The sequence below is a fragment of the Cervus canadensis genome, chromosome 8 (genome assembly GCF_019320065.1).
Source record: "Cervus canadensis isolate Bull #8, Minnesota chromosome 8, ASM1932006v1, whole genome shotgun sequence".
In the NCBI taxonomy this organism is placed as follows: domain Eukaryota; kingdom Metazoa; phylum Chordata; class Mammalia; order Artiodactyla; family Cervidae; genus Cervus; species Cervus canadensis.
The window spans coordinates 36,805,499-36,828,252 of NC_057393.1; the positions used below are offsets into that span (position 1 = coordinate 36,805,499).

Here is a 22,754-nt window from a genome sequence, read left to right on the forward strand (position 1 = left end):
AAAAAAAAAAGCTTACACCCAAATACCTTATAAGTGCATGCTTACAGCAGCATTACTCATCATAGCCAAATGCCCATCAACTGATCAAAGGATAAACAAAATGCGGTATTCCAGTGTATTATCTGGCCTAAAAAGGAACCACTGGACACACACTGCAGAATGGATGAAATGCATATATACTTATTTCCTGAATTACAAAAATCCCATAAAAATATATTAACTGGCTAAGTGACGGGGTACTGGCTTTTCTCTTGCTTCAAGTCACTTCTATTTCCTGCATTGGCCACATATATTATTTCTGTCCCATAAATATACTCCAAAATTGTCCAACTTCAGCCTTGCATTCTGCTTTCTCCATAATCCAACAGACATATCATTTGCTTTTTACACTTTCAGTTACCATCTCTCAAATTTACCTTTCATGTAAACTACAGAACAGAATTTTAGGTATTACCCGGGATACTCAGGAACACAATTTATTTCTAGAATAGCATCTAGAAATTTAGCATCACCTAAAGAATTTTCATTCTTTTAGGAACCATAGTTTTATTTAAAATGGTGTTAAAAAAAATTACCTATTAAAACATAAAAGTCTAAACACTTATAATGTTAACATATTCAACATCTTTTTTTTAAAACCTGTTCTTTAGAACGTGTTCTTTAAAAGGTGTTACAATTATTATGAAGTTATTGAAAACACTAAGTTCATAAACCAAGTTATCATCAACTTACCTCAAGTGGCATGAGTCTAATTAGTGTTGCAAAGCATTGTGTAGCCATGAATCTTACGCTGTCCGTCTGATCACTCATCCTTCCCAACACAGGCACAACTAAGAGTACAATATATGGGACAATACCAACATCCAGTTGTTCCATTACACCTGAGTAAGTTACTAAGGAAATTTCTAACTGGTTCCAGGGTAGAGGTTTTCATAAACAAACTGACACACCAAGACTGTGACTTCTAAAACAGTTCCTCATGCTTACCTGTATTATGAGAGACTGATGATCCCTCAAGGTCTATGATTCAACTGTAACAGCATTTATACAGGGTTACTTTTTAAAAAAATTATGTAACTTTCTCATGATTAAAAAGATGATTTTTTTCATCTGAGGAATGCTAGAGGAAATCTAAGATTTTTTTCCATAGAGAAATTCCTACAAGTTTCTAGAATTCACATATCAAAATAAACTGATTTACATTGCAAGCAAGGGAGCACAAGCAAGTGTCAAAGATTAATTCCAATTTTCCCACCAGGATCTTAACAACCCTGAGCTGGAGACAGCAGGTCCAGTGAGTTCAGTCCCATAATCTTTAGCATTTCTTAGCTAGAGTTTCTACTGGTTTGATCTATATCCATCTTTCTTGCTCTTAGACCAAAATATCTTTTAGGTATTTTGAGTTAAACAATGTTAGTAGATGCCATACCCTTGGTAAAAAAGCTTGTCTGTATATTTCCAGTTAATCATTTTGCCAATCAATGAACAAAGCAAACAGTAAATTTGTAAGAACTACCTACATAGTATCTGATTAATACGGGGTTGGCCAAAAAGAGTAGCATAGCATCATATAGAAAAAGCTGAACAAACTTTTTTGGCCAACCTAATATTTAAAAACATACTGACTATAAATTTTTTGCTTATAAAAAGATCTCTTAAAATTAACAGTAATTCTTCAATTTTTTGTGTGAATACTATCATAATAAAATGTAAATACAGGTATAATATAATGCAATAAAAATAACACTTTGAAATGTAAAAAAATAGTTTTCTTTTTTTTGGAACAAGGTAGGTTGTGTGCACATTTGTTTTTGGTACTGTTTTTTTTTTTGGCTTGTTCTCCTCCCACCCCCCCCAATCCCAACATGGCTTGCTCAGCAGTGAAAGTGTAGAATCCTAACCACTGGACCGCCAGGGAACTCCCCGAATATGTCTGAATAAATTTTATTTTAGTCACTTTTAAATAAAGCAAATATAATTTGAGTAGTTTTTCAAAGTGAAAAAGGATACAGGCTAGCGCTTCAATTGCACCCTCTTGTTTGATATTGTCGTCAATTGCTCCCAGCCATGGAAGAACCTTCTCCAAAAATATATTCATTGTTTCCATGGTAGCTATTTTGCTCATGACGCCCACACAACGAGCAGCCATGTGCCTCACTGCAGTGCTGGGATACTGAAGGCACATGTAAAGATGAGGCAAATGCAGTACCAACTAAAAACAAAAAGTTTAAGACAAGTCAGAAGATTCATTAGGGAATTTAATGTTTAAAATACAACTATAATGACCTTTACTCAGAGGTTCTCAATATTCCAAGTGATGCTAAATCCAAGAATTATCTCCAGTTACCTCAAAACATTGTCAGAATATCCTCAATAAAAATTTAACCTAAATCTACATTATTATAATGCTTTTAAAAAGAATAGATAGGTGCAGAACTTCTCCCCTGTTCAATATTCTCTTAAGCATCAGGGAACACTCAATACTTTCCAAAATTTGTAGGGAACACATCAAAGGCACTTGCATGATTCTCCTACTGAGGCTAGGAAAATGACACTACACATCATCAGCCCCCTCCAAATCTGGCTTAGGTTTAAGTACATACTTTGTATTCACTGGGTTGGGTGATCCTGATTTTGTTCTAGGCACCATACTCTGATAGTTATTTTCCACTTTAACTTCCTGGCTTTCCATATGCAATATAATCACAAGAGCATGACATATCCCATTATTAAATGTCTGATGCACAGAAGCCAGGATTAATGCTGATGAGAGTCAGGTACTTGCTCAACAAACTAGCCTTACAGTTCAACTGAATGCAACCTGTTTGATCATGGAGCACATACAGATGAATTCCGCCCTTCTTTACTAATGATAAATTCGCAAAATTTAACAAGAATATGTTTCATTACTATATAAACAGAAAAATTTCCCTCTACTCTCTCCTATATGAATAAAGGATTGATGCTAGCACCTTTTACGATGTTATAAATTGCAGAGAGCTTCCTATTACAGTTACATGGAAAGAATAGTATCAATACTTTCTTCAGTGGAAAACCAGATAATTAATTCTTTGATCTATGTTCCTCCTCCCTCTATTCTAATTTTTTGGTGAGAGATATTTTAACAGTCAAAAAATAAACCCATGTTCTATCTTTGCCACTGACTAGTTTCATCTCAGAGAGGTAACTTCCTCCTACCATTACATTTATCTAGGGAAGGTTTTATCACCTGTATTCTTCTGTTCTTGGACTATATTATTAAGATGGTATAGATGAACAGGGATGCAGCTTTCTTTTGTGTTTGCAGCTGGCTTCAGTGTGATCAGAGCCCTGTTCCTACTGCCCTATATTCTAAGCTCTCAGAGTAGGTTTTCTCTCATTCACACACCCAGCTCTGCCTCAAAGCCTGGAAGAGTTGTCAGGAAAAGAAGGAATCTAGTTATAGCATCTAGAAGAAAATGAAATCATAAGGGATGACATCATAGTTGCACTTTTCATTCAAGCCTTAAGTCTTTCTAATAAGACTACTCATTTTATTAGGAAAAAAACTACACTTGCATTAGTTAGTTACCAGGGGATGAAGCTCAGAATCCATTGACACCGCTGCTGTTTCAAAAACTTGCAGAGAATTCACCAGTTCTTGGGCAGGGCCATCTCCCTTTTCCAAGAGGGACTTTCCATCTATTAGGATACAATGATTTAAGTGCATATTACCTTACAAATAGTTTTTCAAAATTCAGAGCCTACAAAAAGTCTTAGCACTCCCCCAGCTACTGTGGAAGAGTCTCTTTTGCTTTATAATATAAAATGAAATACCACACCCTTAATTTAACTGCTGAGGTGCTAATTCTAAAGAACTAAAGAAGCTTAACATAATGATCCATTTCAAATCTCTAAATACATAACAGGAAAAGTAAAAAGCAAGAAAGTATACAAAATGATATGAAAATCAATGTTTTTACCAACCTTCTATTTAAAAACTTACCAGCTGGCCTGGGATAAATAGGCACAGGCATTGTTACTTTATAAAGACACATGTAATGGATATACACTGAAATCTGTTTAAATCCCAACTCGGAAAAATATGTACACACCAAAATTATGTATGTCGATTGTATTCCTCAATGGGCCAACCATAGCATCCCAGAGATGTGGCAACTTCACTGCCATTTCACCACCAAAATGCTTCACTATAGTTGTCAAGGCAAACTCAGCTCCTCTCCGTTGTACCAAGTAAGGCTTCTGAGCCTAAAAATTAAATGTTAGGTGAAAACAAGATTTCAGAAAAAAGTATAATGGTTTCAAAATGTTATTAAGAAAATTTAAAAATCAGTGTTAAGAATTCAGTGTTACCATTAACCAATGAAGCAATTATTGGACACACTTATTATAACTATAAAACACCTCTCAATAAATTTACATAGGCATAAAATCCTCAGCTAGATTTTTACATCCAAAGTAAAATACTTTTGGGGGGTTGGAGAAAAGAAATAGAAGAATACGTGCTGTTTCTAGAGATAGTCCTAAGTGACAAATTTTTTTCTTCTTTTCTCTACCCCAAAGAAACTTACCATGACCTGCCCTTATTTATATTTGCTTAAGGGATAGCATGGCTTCCCTGATAGCTCAGTTGGTGAAGAATCTGCCTGCAATGCAGGAGACCCCGGTTTGATTCCTGGGTTGGGAAGATTCTGTGGAGAAGGGATATGCTACCCACTCCAGTATTCTTGGGCTTCCCCTGTGACTCAGCTGGTAAAGAATCTGCCTGCAATGCGGGAGACCTGGGTTCGATCTCTGGGTTGGGAAGATACCCTGAAGAAGAGAAAGGCTACCCACTCCAGTATTCTGGCCTGGAGAATTCCACATACTGTATAGTCCACGAGGAGGTCGCAAAGAGTTGAAATAGACTGAGTGACTTTCACTTTCAAGGGACAGAATATAAGCATCTGTTTAATTTAACAAGATTAATATAACCTCATACTTAGCAGTAATTTCATAATAATTAAATACAAAAAAAGTCCCCCCAGAAAGATACAATTATATTTTTAAGTGAAGGAACTATGCAAATCAAAGTACACATTTTTGATTAAAATTAAGATGAGAATATAGTTAGTGAAAAAGGCTTCATTCATAGAATATTTTAAAAGGAATACAGACAATAAGATTTTGGTTTAAAAAAACAAACTTAAAATAGGCCTATACTTTATAGAAATATATTAAACACATGCCTTTTAGCACTGATAGTTTATTGCTCAACTCAGGTAATTCCTATGTCTTGCAACCAGTAGAGCTACCTAGAGAATTCCATTGTTAAAATGTGACTATAAGATTTTTCAAAACCAAACAGTTAAAAAAAAAGTTTTTCTTTTTTTTTTTTCAGCCACACAGCAGTGTGAGATCTTAGTTCCCTAACCAGGGATCAAACCTGCACCCTCTGCACTGGAAGCACGAAGTCTTAACCACTGGACCACCAGGGAAGTCCCACCAAACGTTTTTTTAAATTGTCTCTAAAAACTGTACTGTAGAGCAAGTAGATCAATGAAATAGAATAGAAAGCCCAAGGAGATCCTTACATATAGGAAAGCAGGATATATAATAGAGGAGCTATTATCATCAACTAGGGAGGAAAAGATTCAATGGTGGGATAACTGGTTGTTCCTATGGGCAAATAAATTTAGATCCCTACCTCACATCACACAATTAATAAATTTCAAGTTGACTAAAAGGTAACAAGTTATTTGACACTATGAACTTATCCTCTGAATATCAACAGTAATTCCTAACACTGATAAGACTGAGAAAAGTTAGCTTTCACTATTACTTAACATCTCCGTAGTCACTGTTACAGGAGTGAATTAGTTCATATTCATGAATGACTTATACACCCACTACTGAGAGGGTTTCTTGCTAGCAAGATAATCAGAAAGCTATATTGGTAAAAATAAGAAGCTTGAGAAATTTGAAGTTTGTAGTTTTTCTGAACTCTGTTGCTGGAGTACGCCAAAAAATTATTAGCTCCAGTTCATTCACTTAAAAATATAATTCTAGAAGCTGATATGACAATTTAGCTCTCAATCTAATCTGTAAGAAATTTTGCTTTAAAATCAGAGTATTCAAAGAAGAAAAACTATTTACCTCATCAAGTTCAACAAGGAGGTTTCCACTACCTCCTGCAGGAAGATCTGCTATTTGAGCTTTGACGGCTTTGGGGGTAGGACCTCGCCTACTTGTGATAGCAAAAGCAGCTTTCTGATGACGATAGAGTGTAATTATACCCCGGTGCTTGGTGACAGTATGATGCATTCCATCTTTTTCAGAGTTGGATCCTATTAAGGAAAAAAGTCAAATAATCCTTAAAGCATAATATAGGTGACCAAATGTTTCCTGCTCCAAAAGATACAACACATTTTCAAATTGTCTTTCAAGCCTCAATTTTTATAGGCCAATGATATTTTCTCTAGACAATGAAATGGTCACAAAAATCAGTAATATGCAACATTAAGTTAAACATTTTGATATCTGCATAGGACCATACTTAATACAACCAAGGTTGCAGAATCCTGTTAACAACCAGAAATATCTAATGCAAGGCTGACTGTACCACCTTCTGTTAAAAGTACATTAATTCTTTAAAAATGAGTAACTATTTCCAGGCATAAAAAGACACATTAAAAAATACTGCAAGTAAGTTCTCTCTTAAAAAAAAAAAAAAGTCAAAAAAAAAAAAAAAAAGTCTATAGTAACCATAAATTCAGAAACACCAACCAATGCATAATATTGTTGCCTCAACTAGCTCTCAGGGAGTGGATGGGAGGAAATTAGGACTAAGGCATGTGACAAAACATTGGTCCTTGAGACTAGACTACAAAGAGCAGTTATTACTTTACATATACATTTTCTGGAGGAAAACAGAAAAGCTGTTTAAACACTATTTGATAACAGAGTCCACTTATCTCATAAGACATGTACTAAATTATAGAAAAACAGAATTTTATAGGAAGAACTTTCAGTCACCATTGGATACAGTTAAGTTTTCTAGCCCTGTCAACAGTAAACCCTATAATGATGATCTTGAAAGAGAAGTTAAGGGTTAATACCTGTCTTATAGGATTTAGTCATCTTAAATGTGAGAACTTAGAGACCTCAAAGATATCAGGTCTTTTATAAATAACTTATGAGTTAAGAGGGCTGTGATTTTATTAGCAATAAGTGCAAATTCTCTCAAAATGATAAAAAGCTCCAACATAAACTGGATTTTGCTTAAATTATACCTGTAGATAACTGTAAACAAATTTAAATGGTTAATTCTTTCCCTACCCCCAAAAAAGGTTTAGATATATACCTTTAGAATTTTCCTGGCCACTTTGTGCTGGTACTGGACATGTGACAGAAGGAGTTAGATATGGGTCCACACAAAGTGAGCTACAGAGATTTTTAATAATTTTTGAATTGGGACAGGGAGTCCTTGTTGTGCACTGCTGAAGTAGTTTGGCCATGCATTGAGCCGCGTAGTTCTGCACTAGCGTATTCTCTTCCTTTTTAATTGTCTCCATTAATGGTTTGATAATAGGATTTAACTTCTCCGGAAGTTGCTGCAAGCTCACAACTGCACATGCAGCAAAAGTATGCACTCTCAACTGCAACACTTGCCACTCCTGGTTGGTCTCTGTAACTGTCATTTGGACCTGCTGTCGTTTACTATCTAACTGCTGTAATACTTGAGGATTTAAACTGAAGGATGATGTGACTTCATTAAAAACAGTAGTGACCTATTAAAGAGAGAAATCAAGAATCATTAATGACATCAACCCCAAGTAGCCTGTAAATTCTTAAAGGGAGACAGCAAACTTTGTTTCAATTGTAAATTCTACAATAATTAGTACATTTTAGTATTCAATAAACTAAATGTCTAAAACCTTCCAAGTAAACTTTATTTTAATTTGACTTAATTTAACAATGTATTATACTTTTTTAAGAAAGACACAATCTCTTCAGAGACTTCTTATATTTAGTAAGTTTGAGTGAAAAATCACACATAATACCCACATAGTACTTTGGTGAAATAACACTGTGAGCAAATATAAACCAGTTCTTTTAGAATGGTGTAACAGTTGTTAATTCTTTAATTACCAAAAACTGCTTGAAGCTACGACTGTGGCATCAGACTACTTTACAAGCTCCATTAGAAGATTGTTCATTACATCTTCTTAAAACAACTTAATGAGATGTGTAACTCACATACGGTACACTCAAAGTGTACAGTTCAATGGTTTTTACTATACTCAGAATTGTACAATCATCACTACATATTTTAGAACATCTGCATCATCTCCAAAATGAAACTCAATACCTATTAGTAGTAACACCTCATTTCCTCCATCCTATGTAACCACTTATCTACATTCTATCTTCACAGATTTGCCTATTCTGGACATTTTCATATAAACTAATATATAATCTTTTATGACAAGATTCTTTCATTTAGCATCTTTAAAGGTTCACTGATGTTTTAGCATGTATAATTACTTCATTCCTTTTTTTGGCTAAATAATATTATACTACATTGCATTCTTCCATTCATTAGCTGATGAATGATTGGGTTGGTTCCACCTTAGTTAATATTACAAATAATGTTGCTATGAACATTTATGTACAAGATTTTGTGTGCACATGTTTTTTAAATTACCATTTAAAGATAGTAGGATGGCTTATATAACAAAAATAGTCTTCTTATTTGATAAATAACTGGAGTCATAAAAAGGCTCTATAAATGGATCCAATCTGATCAATGTTGGTCAGAAAAGTCTGTAACATTAAAGAACCTAACTTTTAAAAAATGGATAACCCAATTTTTCAGACTTAGAAATGATCAACTTTCTCATGGGCAAGACTGGATAATGCCAGACTCATTATGAGAAGCAAAACAGGCACACAGATAAGATCTTCTTTTATCACTAAAAATATGAAAGACTTTAAATTGAGCTTTATCTGCTTGATCATGATCTGTTCTCTACAAAGAAACATGATCATATACCACGTCTAGCTTATATTCTCCACTTTGCTTTGTCTGTTTTATGTGTTCAAGCTCTGCATAAGATTATTTGAAACAGGGTTTCACTACTAAAAGTTTAAAAACACTGTCCTAAATACACTATGCTTCTGTCAATTTTCAATGATTATAGGCAGCTTAGGTGAAGCTTTCCAATTTCCATTCATTCAGTCAACGAATATTTAATGAGTAATACTAAAACATTAGTAAAACCAATGTCTTTATACACTCAAAAAAAATGTTGAGACTAATGTGGGAGATACACAGGTAAACAAAGACAATATAACATGAAACTAAGGTAAATGCAAGTTTCTGTGGTAGCACAAGGGTAGCTTAACTCTTCTCAGGTGACAAAAGCAATGAAAGCTTGTTAGAGGCAGTTAACACTTATGCTAGGTTTTTAAACAATAGTTAAGTCTGGAGTTATGAGGACATCTTGGCAAAAAGAGTTGAGGTAGTGAGTGGAAGTCGAGGCACTGTTCAAGGAACTGATAGCAGTCATCATAGCTTAAGCACAGGGTTTAGATGAAAGAATGTCAAAAAATGAACTTGGGATGAGCATGGAGGGTTGAGGGTAGAGACTTTTCGGCAAAGGCAAGAGTTCAGACACGGAAGAGAGAATAAGTGAAGCAAAGAAAGTGACCAAGGGTGGTGTACTTTTGCAAGAGAAAAACTAACTAGGCTTAAGTGGAGGAAGTTTGAGAAATAATAAGAAAAGAGATGGGGAGTTTAGAGGTGGTGCTGAAAGTAAGAAAGGAAAAAACCAAAAGGAGAAAGAAAATAATGTTTTTAAGTAGGGGAGGGATGTGTTCAGAGTGGCACTAAGAACTTCACTAGTCTGGCAACAGCAGGCAGGGTGAGATGAACCAGAGACGGCCTGGAGCCTTCGAGATGAGTCAGGACCTAGTCATAAAATACTAAGGCCTTTGACTGGGTTGTAGTGATGGAAACAGACAAAGAATAAACACATGAAACTTTCTGAAAGGAAATGTTAACAAGATTTGAGACTGTGGATAAAAAGGGCTATTTTCTGTTAAAAAATAAATTCCAGTTTTGGTGGTGTTAAGTTTGAAATGACAGTGAGATATCCAAACAAAAATGCCTAATTAAGATAAAAGATAAGAGAAGATAAAAAGATCAAGAGAAGACAGTACAGCCCATGGATAAAAACTAAATTATGCGAATGGTAAGAGACAAAGGAAGACCGTCAGGAAATGCCTGTATCTGGCAGGTAAGAGAAAAATAGGAATGCAAAGAAAGATACAAAGAGCAACTCTTAGCCAGGGTCAAGATTAATCTTTTAAAACCGTTCTTCCCTCAAATATGCTCTTCTGGAGACTCTGGTATCCTAGGTCAAAACCACTGGACTAAGGAAGTTGATGAAACAGAACAACAGTTCCACTAGGGACTAAGAGGTCTGAATAATAAAAGCTTTAAAAGGCCATGTAATAGCTTTAAAAAATCTTGTCAGAAACATTAAAAAGGGACCCCCAGACCTTAAAGAAAATTTGAGATTTTATTCTAAGAAAGCAAAATATGGGGGAGGGGAGGCAAAAAAGGAGAAATTATATAAAAACAATAAAGAAGACTGGAGCAATTTTAGCTTTTTCTCACAGGTGAGACCAAAAACAATTTCAACTATACTGTGGTTTTTTTTTTTTTTAAATAAGAAAGGGGGATAAGAAATGAAATATGCTCCTTCACAGGATCAACTCAAGTAAAGTAGCTGAACTTCTGATTCTATAACTCAGGAATAACTCTTTCACACTACCTAACCTCAAAGACTTACTAAATACAAAGATACAGTAATGAAAACACTGTTGCTGGCATACAGAGACAAACAGAATGAACAAATAGAGCCCAGATACAGAACTACACATCCATTTCAAATAACTTTTGACAAAGGAAACAAAGCAATACAATGGGAAAAGGAAAATCTTTTCAATAAATGCCAATGAAAAAATTAGGTATCTAAATGAAACTATGCAGTCTCTATTTAGCACTATATATAAACATAAATACGGAGGATTAAACATTAAAACTACAATGCTTTAGAAGAAAATGTGTGTGAATACCTCCGCCACTTGGAGATAAGAAAAGGTACCTTAGATCACAGAACACAATAACCATAAAAGAAAACAACTGATAAACTAGACTTCATCAAACTTAAAAATACCTGCTCATTCAAAGACAAAGCAAGCCTCATATTGGGAGAAAATATTCTAAAAGCATCTATATGATAAAGGATTGGTATCCAAAATATATAAAAAACTCCTACAACTCAATAATAAAAAGACAACCTAATTAAAAATAGACAAGAGCTGAACACACATTTTGGAAAGGAAGATCAACAAATGGTGAATAAGACATAAAAAAGTGTTCCACTTATTAGTCATCAAGGAAATGCCAAGTTAAAACCACAATGCCACTGTCACACAACCACCAGAAAGGCAAAAATTACAAGGAGTGACCATCACCAACTGTTGGTGATGACGTGGAACAACCAGAACTCTCGTATACTGCTGACTAGAAGGTAAAATGATATAGCCACTTTTGGGATAGTGCAATTTTTTATAAAACTAAATAAACATCTCAGCCTATGACCCAGCAATTCTGTTCCTATGTATTTACCCAAGAGAAATGAAAACATGTCTTAAAATAAGCTTATACAAAAATGTTTATAGCAGCCCTGTTCATAACAGCTGAAAACTTGGAGCAGCCCAAGTGTTCATCAAGAGAAGAAGGGCTTACACTTAATGTGGCATGTTTATACAATCAAAGAAAACTCAGCAATACAAAAGAATGAACTACTGATACATATAACACCACAGGTGATTTTAAAAAACACCATGCTGAAAAAGATCCTTACACTGAACAGCACAGAGTGTATGGTTCCATTTATATGAAATTCAACAACAGGCAAAAGTAATCTATGGTGCATGAGAAACCAGAACCAGGGTTCTCTGAGGGCAGGAGGCTGACTGGGGAGTGGGTATGGCACGGGCTGTATCTTGACAGAGGTTTGGGTTTCAAAGGTGTACATTTCTGTTAAAATTCATCATATATTCCATTGAAGATTTGCACAATTCATAGAACATAAGTTGTACCTCAAAGAAAGAGCAAATCACCATAAAAACTAAATTTTAGTTAATGACACAAAAAAAGAGCAAAAAAAGGGAAAATCCTGAAATTTAGTTGAGGTGTAGCAATAGCTGTCTGCAACTTATTTAGAAATACATCAAAAATATGGATTAATGGTTGCATATTATAATTAATACACATATGATAAAGCAAATTTAGTAAAGTGTTAACTGTGGAATCTAGTTGGTAGGTATATGAGTATTCATTGTGTAATTCTCTTATGCTTGAATGTTTTCACTTTAAGTTGGGGGAGGAGGAGAAACACTCAGAAACATTTTTCTTCCCCCTATATTCTGCCAGTCTTAGACAAAACTGAGAAATGAAAAAAGGCAACAGCTTTTTCTAATAAAGGTGTATTGGTTTGTCAAAACTGAGATGTTAAAAAAAAAAAAAAATCCCTTTCCCATTCTCTTGTTTGAAGAAAAGTCAATACAATGAAATAACCTTTCCAAAGGGAATTTAATTCCATTAAATTTTCCACCTAATTACTCTTACTTTATTCTGAATATATGATAGGCTACCAAGCCACAAATACATTCAACAAATTAAGTGTTTTTGTGGTAAACATGACATTGACAAATTTCTTATCTTATTTCATGCTCTAAAATTAAGAAATTCACTTCTTTACTCACCAGGTCATGAGCTTGATCAATTGTAAAAACGTTGTTGTTTACTCTATTACCAACTTCAATATGTGCATCAGCTAATGATGAAATGAGCTGTTTACACTCATTCTGCATTCGTGTAAATGGAACGGCAATTTCATCATAATATAAATGTTCTGAAAGGATATCAAGTAAACGTGGCTGCACGGCTAGGGTAACAGCTCTACACTCCTAAAATATAACAGACAACAAATATTCATGGCAAATATGTAAATATAATTCTAAAATGCATAATCTTCACTTGCAAACTACCAAGTCTAAATTTCTATTGTTTTTTAATCTATATTCTGTTATCTCCCAGAACATAGTTAGTTTCACAGAGAAAAGGTATCACACCCAAACTACTCTAAAATTTTAATATGAACAACTACAGAACATGCACATGGAACTATTACAATTCCATTAAATTTTCCACCTAATTACTCTTACTTTATTCTGAATTTATTCCAAGACAGATTTAAAAATATACAACTGTAAAAAGAAATCAGTCAGGAAAGAACACTTAGCATGCACTAAAAAATGTTATTTAAAAACTCATTAGATTTCTTAACAATTGAACCCATAGTTTCACATGCCATACTGTAGAAATGGATATATAATTTAAAAGCTACTCACCTGCCCCCAAATTTAACTAACCCTTCCCACTCTCTCTGGTTGTTGCCTGCCCCAACCAGAGGGGGAATGACCTCAGTGGTGAGCCATGAGGGATTCTGTGGGATCTGGGTGATCAGCCTGGGCTTCACAGAGTAAGTCCAGAGAAGCTCTGTGAGGGTCCAGAAACCGAACTGTCAACACTTGCTGCTGAGTCTGAGAGGCACAAAAACACAGCATCACTGCCTCTCCAGCACACCACGTCCTGCCTAAAAACAGATGAGCCTTGCTTCTTTCCAGAGGCAAAGCTGGGGTTTCAGTTGCAATAGAGCATGGCTCAATTACTTTTAGACACAGCTTTGACAAACTGTTAAGAGGCAGTAACAAGCAACTCTCACAGCAAGTGCAGACAGTTAAATTTCCAGAATTCCAGTCAATGGAATAAACAAAGCCAGCAGGAAGTTTCTTTGATTTACAGAAGCAATTCTTAACACAAAATCAATACGTCTTACTAAAAGTTAAAAATTAAAGGGGCTGCAAGGGAATGGTTTATTTGGAAACACAAAGATTTGGGTTTAAATGTGCTGATTTTATTCTTCCTGTGACCAAAAATCTGCCCTTGCTACTACTCATACAAATGGACTTCTAGCTCTCAAAGCCTCTTATGTTTTGTAGTTCTCAGGTACAAAACTGGGGGTTCTAAGAAAAAAGGCTAGGGTTAAGGGCAAATGAGAGAGAAACAATGTTTCAGTATAATCTGGAATACTTTTCTATAAATGTTTAATTTTTTTTATAGAGAAAATTTTCACTTTTCTGTTTGTAAAATACAATGAAAATAATCCTAACAGCTAATGGAATCTAGTTTAGATTGTCTTCATTTATTTGGGGGCAAAATCTTACCTTCTGTAAAGCAGCCCATTCACAGATTACCAAAGCTACACTAATTCTCTGTAAGGCAGATTTGGAGTTCAAATGGAAGAGTAGTAACTGGCCAAGGGATTCAGCTGGTTTAATTTCTTGGGTTACCACATTTACACTTGGATCACAAATACAGCAACAAAGGGCTCCTAACAACCTAAGAGGGAGAAAAAAAGAAGTTACTATAAAAGTTACTTTATAAAATTATAAAATTACTTAATATAACTATTCTATATAATTACTTTATATAATTATGAAATTACTTTATAAAAAAGTTTCCCTTACTGAAGCTATAACTTTTCCCAGGGAAGACTTAACTCCTATCTTAATCTTCATAAAAAAATACAAATCCTTGGAGAAGGAAGTGGCAAACCACTCCAGTATTCTTGCCTGGGAAATCCCATGGATAGAGGAGCCTGGAGGGCAACAGCTCATGGGGTCACAAAGAGTCGGACATGACTTAGCAACTAAAACAACAAAACAAACAAAGGAGATTTTTAGGCCTGAAAACAGAGTTATGTGGCCTAGGTGTTCAAATTTTGTTGTGGACTGTGCAATTGTTGGGTTGCCTTCCCAAACAAATTTTAGTATCTGCCATTTAAGATGACTTTACCTAAGCTTAAATATTAAAGTATATGTGCACCAAAAAAATACAAATCTTATTTTTAAAACTTCAAAATAATGAAAATGTTTTCTTACATTTTAATTTTTTTCTTACTCTAGTATGATGAAGGGATTGACAGATACATGGAAGGAATCTTTTGTTAAATGACTTTTGAATTTATGTATACTCACTTGGCTGCCATCATTCTGGCCCGCATAACAACAAAGTCCCTGGTGGTGGGGTCTTCCATGATGGTGTCTGCACCTGCAATGTACTCCTGAAGTACTTCTTTATTCTGGCTTTGGCCCTGGCGCACCTTACCACCTGTTTTTTCCTAAGTGAATAAGGGGGGAAAACAATAATTAAAGATTTACCATTAAAATTTAATAGACAACATAAAAAATAATCTCATTTGTTACAATTCTACTAGAATACAGTTCTTTCACAAAACTTTAATGGATAAAAATTACTATGCATTTTGTCAAGATTCCAAAAAAATAATTTTTCCTTCTGTTACAATAACAATATCACACTTATAATAAAGCAATACAGATTTCTTAACACAGTTACTGTATTAATAATTATGAGTTGAACATACAAATACCTTATGTTCCTCTACACTTACTTTGGCTCTAGCTTTTACTTCCAGCAACATATTTAAATCAATAGGTAAATGAGAAGGCTGCATCATTAAGCAAAGCCACGCACCCATCCATGGACAAGCAGCCGCTACTACATACTGAACTGAAGCCTTGCTCAACAATTCCATCCAAACCTGCAGAATGAGACGGGAACAAGAAAATGAAATTTTTCTAGCAAGGCCTAATAAAACCTAATACTTTTAGTGATACTGAATTGAAAAAAAAAGGTAGGAAATAGCACAAAAATTAATTTTAAAATTCAACATATAGGTTTACTTTGAAATACTGTTTTAGGGTAGATGTTTGTATACTAAAAAAAAGTAACACAAAAGAAAGTTTTTTAAAAAAGAATACAAAGTATTTTCCTCAGTATTTTATGAAAACCATTTTTTAAAATACCCATAGAAAAGGTTATCAAAATTTCAGTAAATATCTGGAATCCTTTCTTTGTATCATAAAGCTCTATATGCAATCCTATATTCAATACATGCTTCAATATATAACAACTCTGGCTAAATTTAGATGAGTAATACCCTTAGTATATACTAGAGTAATATCCTAGTAATATCTAGTATATCAGAGTAGTGAAAGTTGCTCAGTTGTGTCCAACTCTTTGTGACCCCATGGACTTTACAGTCCATGGAATTCTCCAGGCCAAAACACTGGAGTGGGTAGCCTTTCCCTTCTCCAGGGGATGTTCCCAACCCAGGAACTGAACCCAGGTCTCCCTCATTGCAGGCAGATTCTTTACCAGCTGAGACACAAAGGAAGTCCAAGAATACTGGAGTGGGTAGCCTATCCCTTCTTCAGCAGATGTTCCCCACCCAGGAATCAAACTAGGGTTTCCTGCACTGCAGGCAGATTCTTTACCAACTGAGCTATGAGGGAAGCCATATCAGAATAATATACTAGAGTAATATCCTAGTATAAATTAAAAACAATGTAAATCTTGATTCATGATCTTACTCAATAAAGCACTTTAAAAAAAAATTATTTATTTATTTATGGCCATGCTGGGTCCTTGGTGCTGCAGGGGCTTCTCACTGCAGTGGCTTCTCTTGTTGCAGAGCAGGGCTCTAGGGCACAGGCTCAGTTGTGGCGCGTGGGCTCAGCAGCTCAGAGGCATGTGGGATGCTTCCTGATCAGCGATTGAACCCAAGTCTCCTGAATCGGCAGGTGGATTCTTTACCAGTGTGCCACCAGGGAAGCCCTAAAGCACTTTTCTTGATGCTTAACATTAAATGGGCTAGGGCCAGCATGTAGAAACACCACCAATGTTAACCCACAGCTGTTAACAATGAGCCACTTCAGAGGCCAATGATTCAAGACTACGTTAACAGGTATTAAAGGTACAACAGTGCCATTTTCTCCCATAAATATTATTAAACATATCAAGTGGCTATTCTTTATAGGTTCCAACACTTATGACCAATATTTCTAAATAAAAGGAAAAAGTACAAGTTTAAATTATGACAATCAGACTCTATATATTACCAATAAATCTCAAAAGATACTCTATAGGACAGATAAGCATCCTGATAGAAAGCAAAATAAGTGATGTCTTTTCTTCATTTTTTATTTTCCGTATTGAGGCTATGAAGAAAGTGCTTAAAACACCTGCCTAATGGGTCACACAACTAACCAGAACTTAACCATTATAAACCATAAAAAGTCTATTTCCTTGATCTCCAGACTATTCAAATGTGTTGATTTCTAATTTCTTAAACCCCTGATCGACAACTGTACAGAATTATGAAAAAAAAAAATTTACATCTCCCAAGGCACTGGGAAGAGGAGTACAGATATATTAACCACATACCTTGTGAATGAGGTCCAGAATTTCCTGGCTGCTTTCTAAAACACAAAACTGAAATATGTGTCGAAGCATATCAGGAAGGATAGGTGTAAGCCAAGACGAAGAGTTCTAAAAACAAAAGCAAAATCAAAATTATAACATAATTCTGCAGCGTTAGCTTATTTTAAAAGTTTTAAGTCAAATAACAGAAGTACTACCATGAAAAGACTGTTATGACTTCATCAAAAACATTCAACTGGTAATAAATTTTGACAACATTCTGAGCAAAAACACCTTATTATTCCAATGATTTGAAGAAATTAAATGGCATACAGTCTCTAGGAACCTGGAGAAAGTCTGATTATGATTAACAACACTGAATTTTGCTTCTAATAAACTGAAATCATCCTGTATATGGGAGCAAGCTCTAACCAGTGACATCTCTTTGGTTTCATTGTGTATCACTGCTCTGTCAGGGAAATTTGATAAATGATCACACTACAGTTGTTGTGCTAGGTAATCAACTTAAGTTGTATGTGCTCATCATTAAGGCAAGAAAAGAACTGTGAGATGATATCCAATCTAGAAAATTCAACTTTGAGTTCACTACTAAATTAAGGCCAAAGTTCCAAATTTATTTTGGGTTAAGAACCCTCTGAAAAAAAAAGAACCCTCTGAAAATCGGGTTCTGCACAAAATCGGAAAGACTGCACAATCTTCTCTTAGAAAAATACACTTATATACATACTTATGTATAATATTTTGCTTTCAGCTTCAGGGATTTCCTTAAGCTCAGGTTTAGAACCTCAACCTAAGGAATTTCTCAACAAATCAAAAGCCCACCCAAATCAAGCAATCAAATGGTACTTAACTAAATCCACTGTGTGCTCAGAATTGTAGAAAAGGAAACTCATGTTGTCTACTGTTCAAATTACAAGCTTGTTGAGTAAGAACTAAAAATTTTATTAACTAGTTCACAGTACTTAACATCACATCCTTCCACAATTTTTAAAAAATAAAAACTATGTTGTCTGGAAGAAAGCTGAGCACAGAAGAATTGATGCTTTTGAACTGTGGTGTTGGAGAAGACTCTTTGGACTGCAAGGAGATCCAACCAGTCCATCCTAAAGGAGATCAGTCCTGGGTATTCATTGCAAGGACTGATGTTGAAGCTGAAACTCCAATACTTTGGCCACCTCATGCAAAGAGTTGACTCATTGGAAAAGACCCTGATGCTGGGAGGGATTGGGGGCAGGAGGAGAAGGGGACGACAGAGGATGAGATGGTTGGATGGCATCACTGCCTCAATGGACATAAGTTTGGGTAAACTCAGGGAGTTGGTAATGGACAGGGAAGCCTGGCGTGCTGCAGTTCACAGGGTCGCAAAGAGTCAGACACGACTGAGCGACTGAACTGAATTGTCTGGAAGAGACTGAGAGAATTTGGAAAATGTTTAACTGAAATTCCAGAAAGTGAGAAGGTCTAGGGATACTGCATAACTCAGAAAGCTACCTACAGTTCTCTTGCCAGTAGGAAACTAATAATGCTGGTCTTTTTTTCACATGTTTCTCAAAATGGTTTGAAAGAAATTTAACACAGACTGCAAAATCATCAGCTGGGGGGAGCCTACTCACTGACGGGAGTTGCCTTAAAGAACTACTTTTCATTGAAAGGGAAAGGGATATTAGAAAGAAGAAAAGTTCTCCTTTCCTCAGCAGAGAGAACAGCAATTAGGAAAGCTGTAATAGCAATAAGCAAATAATTTAGTATTAGTCTCCTATAATTTCTTCTCATTTCCCCCTACCATATTTACCAATTCTCTTAATCCACCCCTAACCTCATCAGTGGAAATCAAAACAGTTGCTTGTAGATCCCAAAGCCATACCTATAGGTGAAGATTTTTTCCCCCCTATATTAATAAACTGTGAATGTAATACAAATTGTAGTAGTCTTCTCATACTATAAGCTTTGTTACTCTAGTAAATTCTACTTTTTAATTATTTTAAAAACAACCAAAGGAATAAAGAAATGAAAGAAGACAGGGTGTTTTTACGGTAGATAAACTATTCTGTAAGATATAATAAAGATCATCACACATCTGTGAAAATCAACAGAATGAACATGCAACATCAAGACTGAAGCCAAGGAAACTCCCTGGAGGTCCAGTGGTTAGGACTGTGCTTTTACTGCCAAGGGCCGGGGTTCAATTCCTAGTCAGGAAACTAAGATCCTGTAAGCAATGTGGCACAGCCCAGGAGAAAAAAAGTGAAGCCTAATATAACTATGGATTGGTTGACAACATGTCAACGTTCATTCACTAACTGTAACATGCTGGTGTGCGACGTTGATGGTGGGAGCAGCTACTTGGGAGAGGGTAGGAGGTATATGGATGGGCACTCTGTATTTTCTGTTTAATTTTGCTTTATAAAGTCAAGTCAATAAATAAAGAGGAAAATAAAATTTAAAAAATAAAGAGAAACCAAAAGCCCAACCAGATAAAAAATCCAACCCAGAATATGCAGGTCACTATCATCACAGGAACGAGTATTTTTAAAAATGCAGATTTCTCCAGCAACACAACATAAAGTCTGCCTAGCAGAAAATACAAGTTACAAAATAAAGCTGAGAAAACAGCTGAGGCTGTTCTATCTGAACAACTGTTCTATCTGAACAACTGTGCAAGCATCTCCTTTTAGATATTATTACAAAAAGTTACGCACTTCAGCTCACTATTAGTATTTTCTCCAAAAATCACTAAGTACAATTTGGCCTAGCCAGAAACAACCTGCCTCTTGCAAATCTGAAAGTTGGTCCACCTGTTTTCATAAATTTTGTGCCTGTCTTCCAGTAGACACTGACTTAGGCGGGTAACCTAATGTTGCTTTTTATTTATAGGTTTATTAAACTGAATTGGTTAGGAGTGGGGTACAGTGAGGGGTACAATACTTTAAGCTGCTTAGAAATTAACCATGTTGGGATTTTCCATACCAAAATTTTAAAAAAATAGTCAATGGAAAAAAAAAATAGTCAATGGACTTCTAGTATGCTACTAACTAGGAGTCTACTAGTCACAAATTTCCCTTCTAATCTTAGGCAAAGTCTGGAAAGTTTTGATGACTTCAGTAGTAGTCTAGCAGAGTATAATCCAAATTACAGAAAAATTCCTACCACAGACTGTTTACTTCACCAGGTTTAAATTAACTATAACCTATACTACTACAACTCAAGTTATAAGTGAATTCATGTTTTAAGAGAGCTTTTAAAAAATATTTTGGTTTCTGTTAAATAATTGTCACAGTATTAGCACTTGATGTCATTTTTATAATGAGGGTCAGATGGAGGAGTTGGCATCTGTGGGAATACTCAGGGGAATGACTGATAGTTATCTAGGATAAAGAGAATGGGGCAGTTTCTGTACAGCTCCTTTATTCAGACTGGTGTTCCTGCCTTCACTCTGCCTTTGTGGAACTCAGAATAAGGAACGCTGATGACAAACAAAAATAAGACCATCGGACATGTCACTATATTTACAAAATCAAGGGGAAACTTTTAGCCATCTACACCCCTTACACTCAGTCCTTTGGCCAGACCAGTTTCCCTTCCTCTTTAGTGCCGTCATGCTCACTCCTGCTTCCGGAGTTTGACACGTGTTCTTCCTCTGACTGTTACCCTGCTCTTCAATCTGGTTAAACTCCATTCATCCTTCAGATCTCAGTGTCAACTGTACTTTCAGCAAGACACTTCCCTGACCTTTGCTCACCTCACTAGTCAGGATCCAGTAACACTGTCTTCTCCCCCTACCAGATCCTGGCCTCATTATGTAATGATGGCTTTATAAAATGGCCACTATGTAATTACAAGGACTTGTCTAGTTGTCTTCTCCTGTCTTGCTTAGCTTCCTGTTTGAAGCTCTACAGAAGGAAACAGATCTCCTCTTACCAATCAGTATCTAGAAAATTGTAGGCACAAAGGAGGCACTAAAATAACATTGAACAAATCCACCTTGATTATGAGAACAGTCAAAGTCACAAGGAATAGTTGGTAATATGCAAAATTTTCCACAATTGTAGGTTGGTAATAAATCCATAACTGGCAAAATTGGCATCTTAGGTGGGATAAGATCTTGCCAGCACCATTTTGCTATGGCCCCTCTTTTATCTTCCACAAGCACACCCATAAAATGTGTAGATGTGGGGGGAAGCAGCAATCTGATTATCATTTACCATGAACACCTGATTCATGTCAGTAGGTATCATCATTTCTATCTCCATACCAAATAATATGGGGTTGCAGGGAAGAAAATCTGGAAAGAAGCTACCACAAAGTTATGAATCACGCTGAGTTCTGAGCTCCTCTACTAATTTGGTCTGAAATCCTATTTTGGCCCACTGCCAAAAAACAAAACCTAATTCTATAATTAGACAACTTGTAACGCCTTGTTTTATTGATTTGTCCAACCAATATTTACTGAAACTCAGATAAATATTTAAACTTTGCTCTCTCTTCATACTTTTATAAAATCTGACCGATACCTAATTATGCTAATGTTCTCAAACGCCAACTTCTCAGTCAACTCTGGTTTTTTGGTCTTTATTCCCTTCTCTACATACGCATACATTAAATTTTCTTACATCCTGGACTAAATATGCCCCCAAATTCCAACTCAATCTCATGTATATCTTCATGCTAAATATATGCTAGTGCTTGCCTTTCAAATAAAAAATACTTTATGTACTGAAATTTTCAGATAACTCAGAAGGTGACTCTGATGCAAACAGAATGGAAAAGCTTACCCAGTCAACAAAATATGGCTAAACTAGAGGTTAATGTCCAGAATACATTTTCCCAGTTGAGTTCTGAGTAAAACCACTATTAAAGATAGCAGTTATCAACACTAATTAATCTAGACATTCCAGTAAAGTAATTCACAGACAAACATATACATTCATAGATAAACCTGCATGAATAAATACAGTCTATAGAAAGTAAAAACAAGTAATGATCTACATGGGAACAGAACCTAAAAAAAATGAATATATATGTATGATTCATTTTGCTGCACAGCAGAAGCTCACACATGATAAATCAACTATACTCCAATAAAAACTAATTTTTTTTAAAAAAGGAAAAACAAATGATAAATTACTTCACTTTGTCAAGTTCTCAGTTCAGCAAAAACAAACAAACAAACAAAAAAAAACAGTTACATCCTGATTTTAAGTCATTACCAAATAAAATTAATTTGGTTTACCTAAGAGTTCTTATTTCATACTCTCTGAGAAGCTAGACTTGCCAATACTTTCACATGTTGACATAAGAGATAAAAGGCACAGGGATTAAACAATTTATC

At 35.3% G+C, this 22,754-nt stretch overlaps 1 protein-coding gene across 1 annotated transcript in view; it reads right to left on the reverse strand.

Moving 5' to 3' along the window:
• BTAF1 (B-TFIID TATA-box binding protein associated factor 1) overlaps nucleotides 1-22,754 on the reverse strand; it is an 85,179-nt gene that overhangs the window by 19,244 nt on the left and 43,181 nt on the right. Inside the window, exons 15-25 of the mRNA XM_043476013.1 lie at nucleotides 17,429-17,533; nucleotides 15,594-15,743; nucleotides 15,160-15,302; nucleotides 14,347-14,521; nucleotides 12,823-13,026; nucleotides 7,343-7,769; nucleotides 6,136-6,326; nucleotides 4,095-4,248; nucleotides 3,572-3,681; nucleotides 2,011-2,212; nucleotides 733-881 (exon numbers count right to left, since the gene is read on the reverse strand). Coding sequence (XP_043331948.1) covers nucleotides 733-881; nucleotides 2,011-2,212; nucleotides 3,572-3,681; nucleotides 4,095-4,248; nucleotides 6,136-6,326; nucleotides 7,343-7,769; nucleotides 12,823-13,026; nucleotides 14,347-14,521; nucleotides 15,160-15,302; nucleotides 15,594-15,743; nucleotides 17,429-17,533 — 2,010 coding nt within the window. The remainder of the gene's footprint in view (nucleotides 1-732; nucleotides 882-2,010; nucleotides 2,213-3,571; nucleotides 3,682-4,094; nucleotides 4,249-6,135; nucleotides 6,327-7,342; nucleotides 7,770-12,822; nucleotides 13,027-14,346; nucleotides 14,522-15,159; nucleotides 15,303-15,593; nucleotides 15,744-17,428; nucleotides 17,534-22,754) is intronic.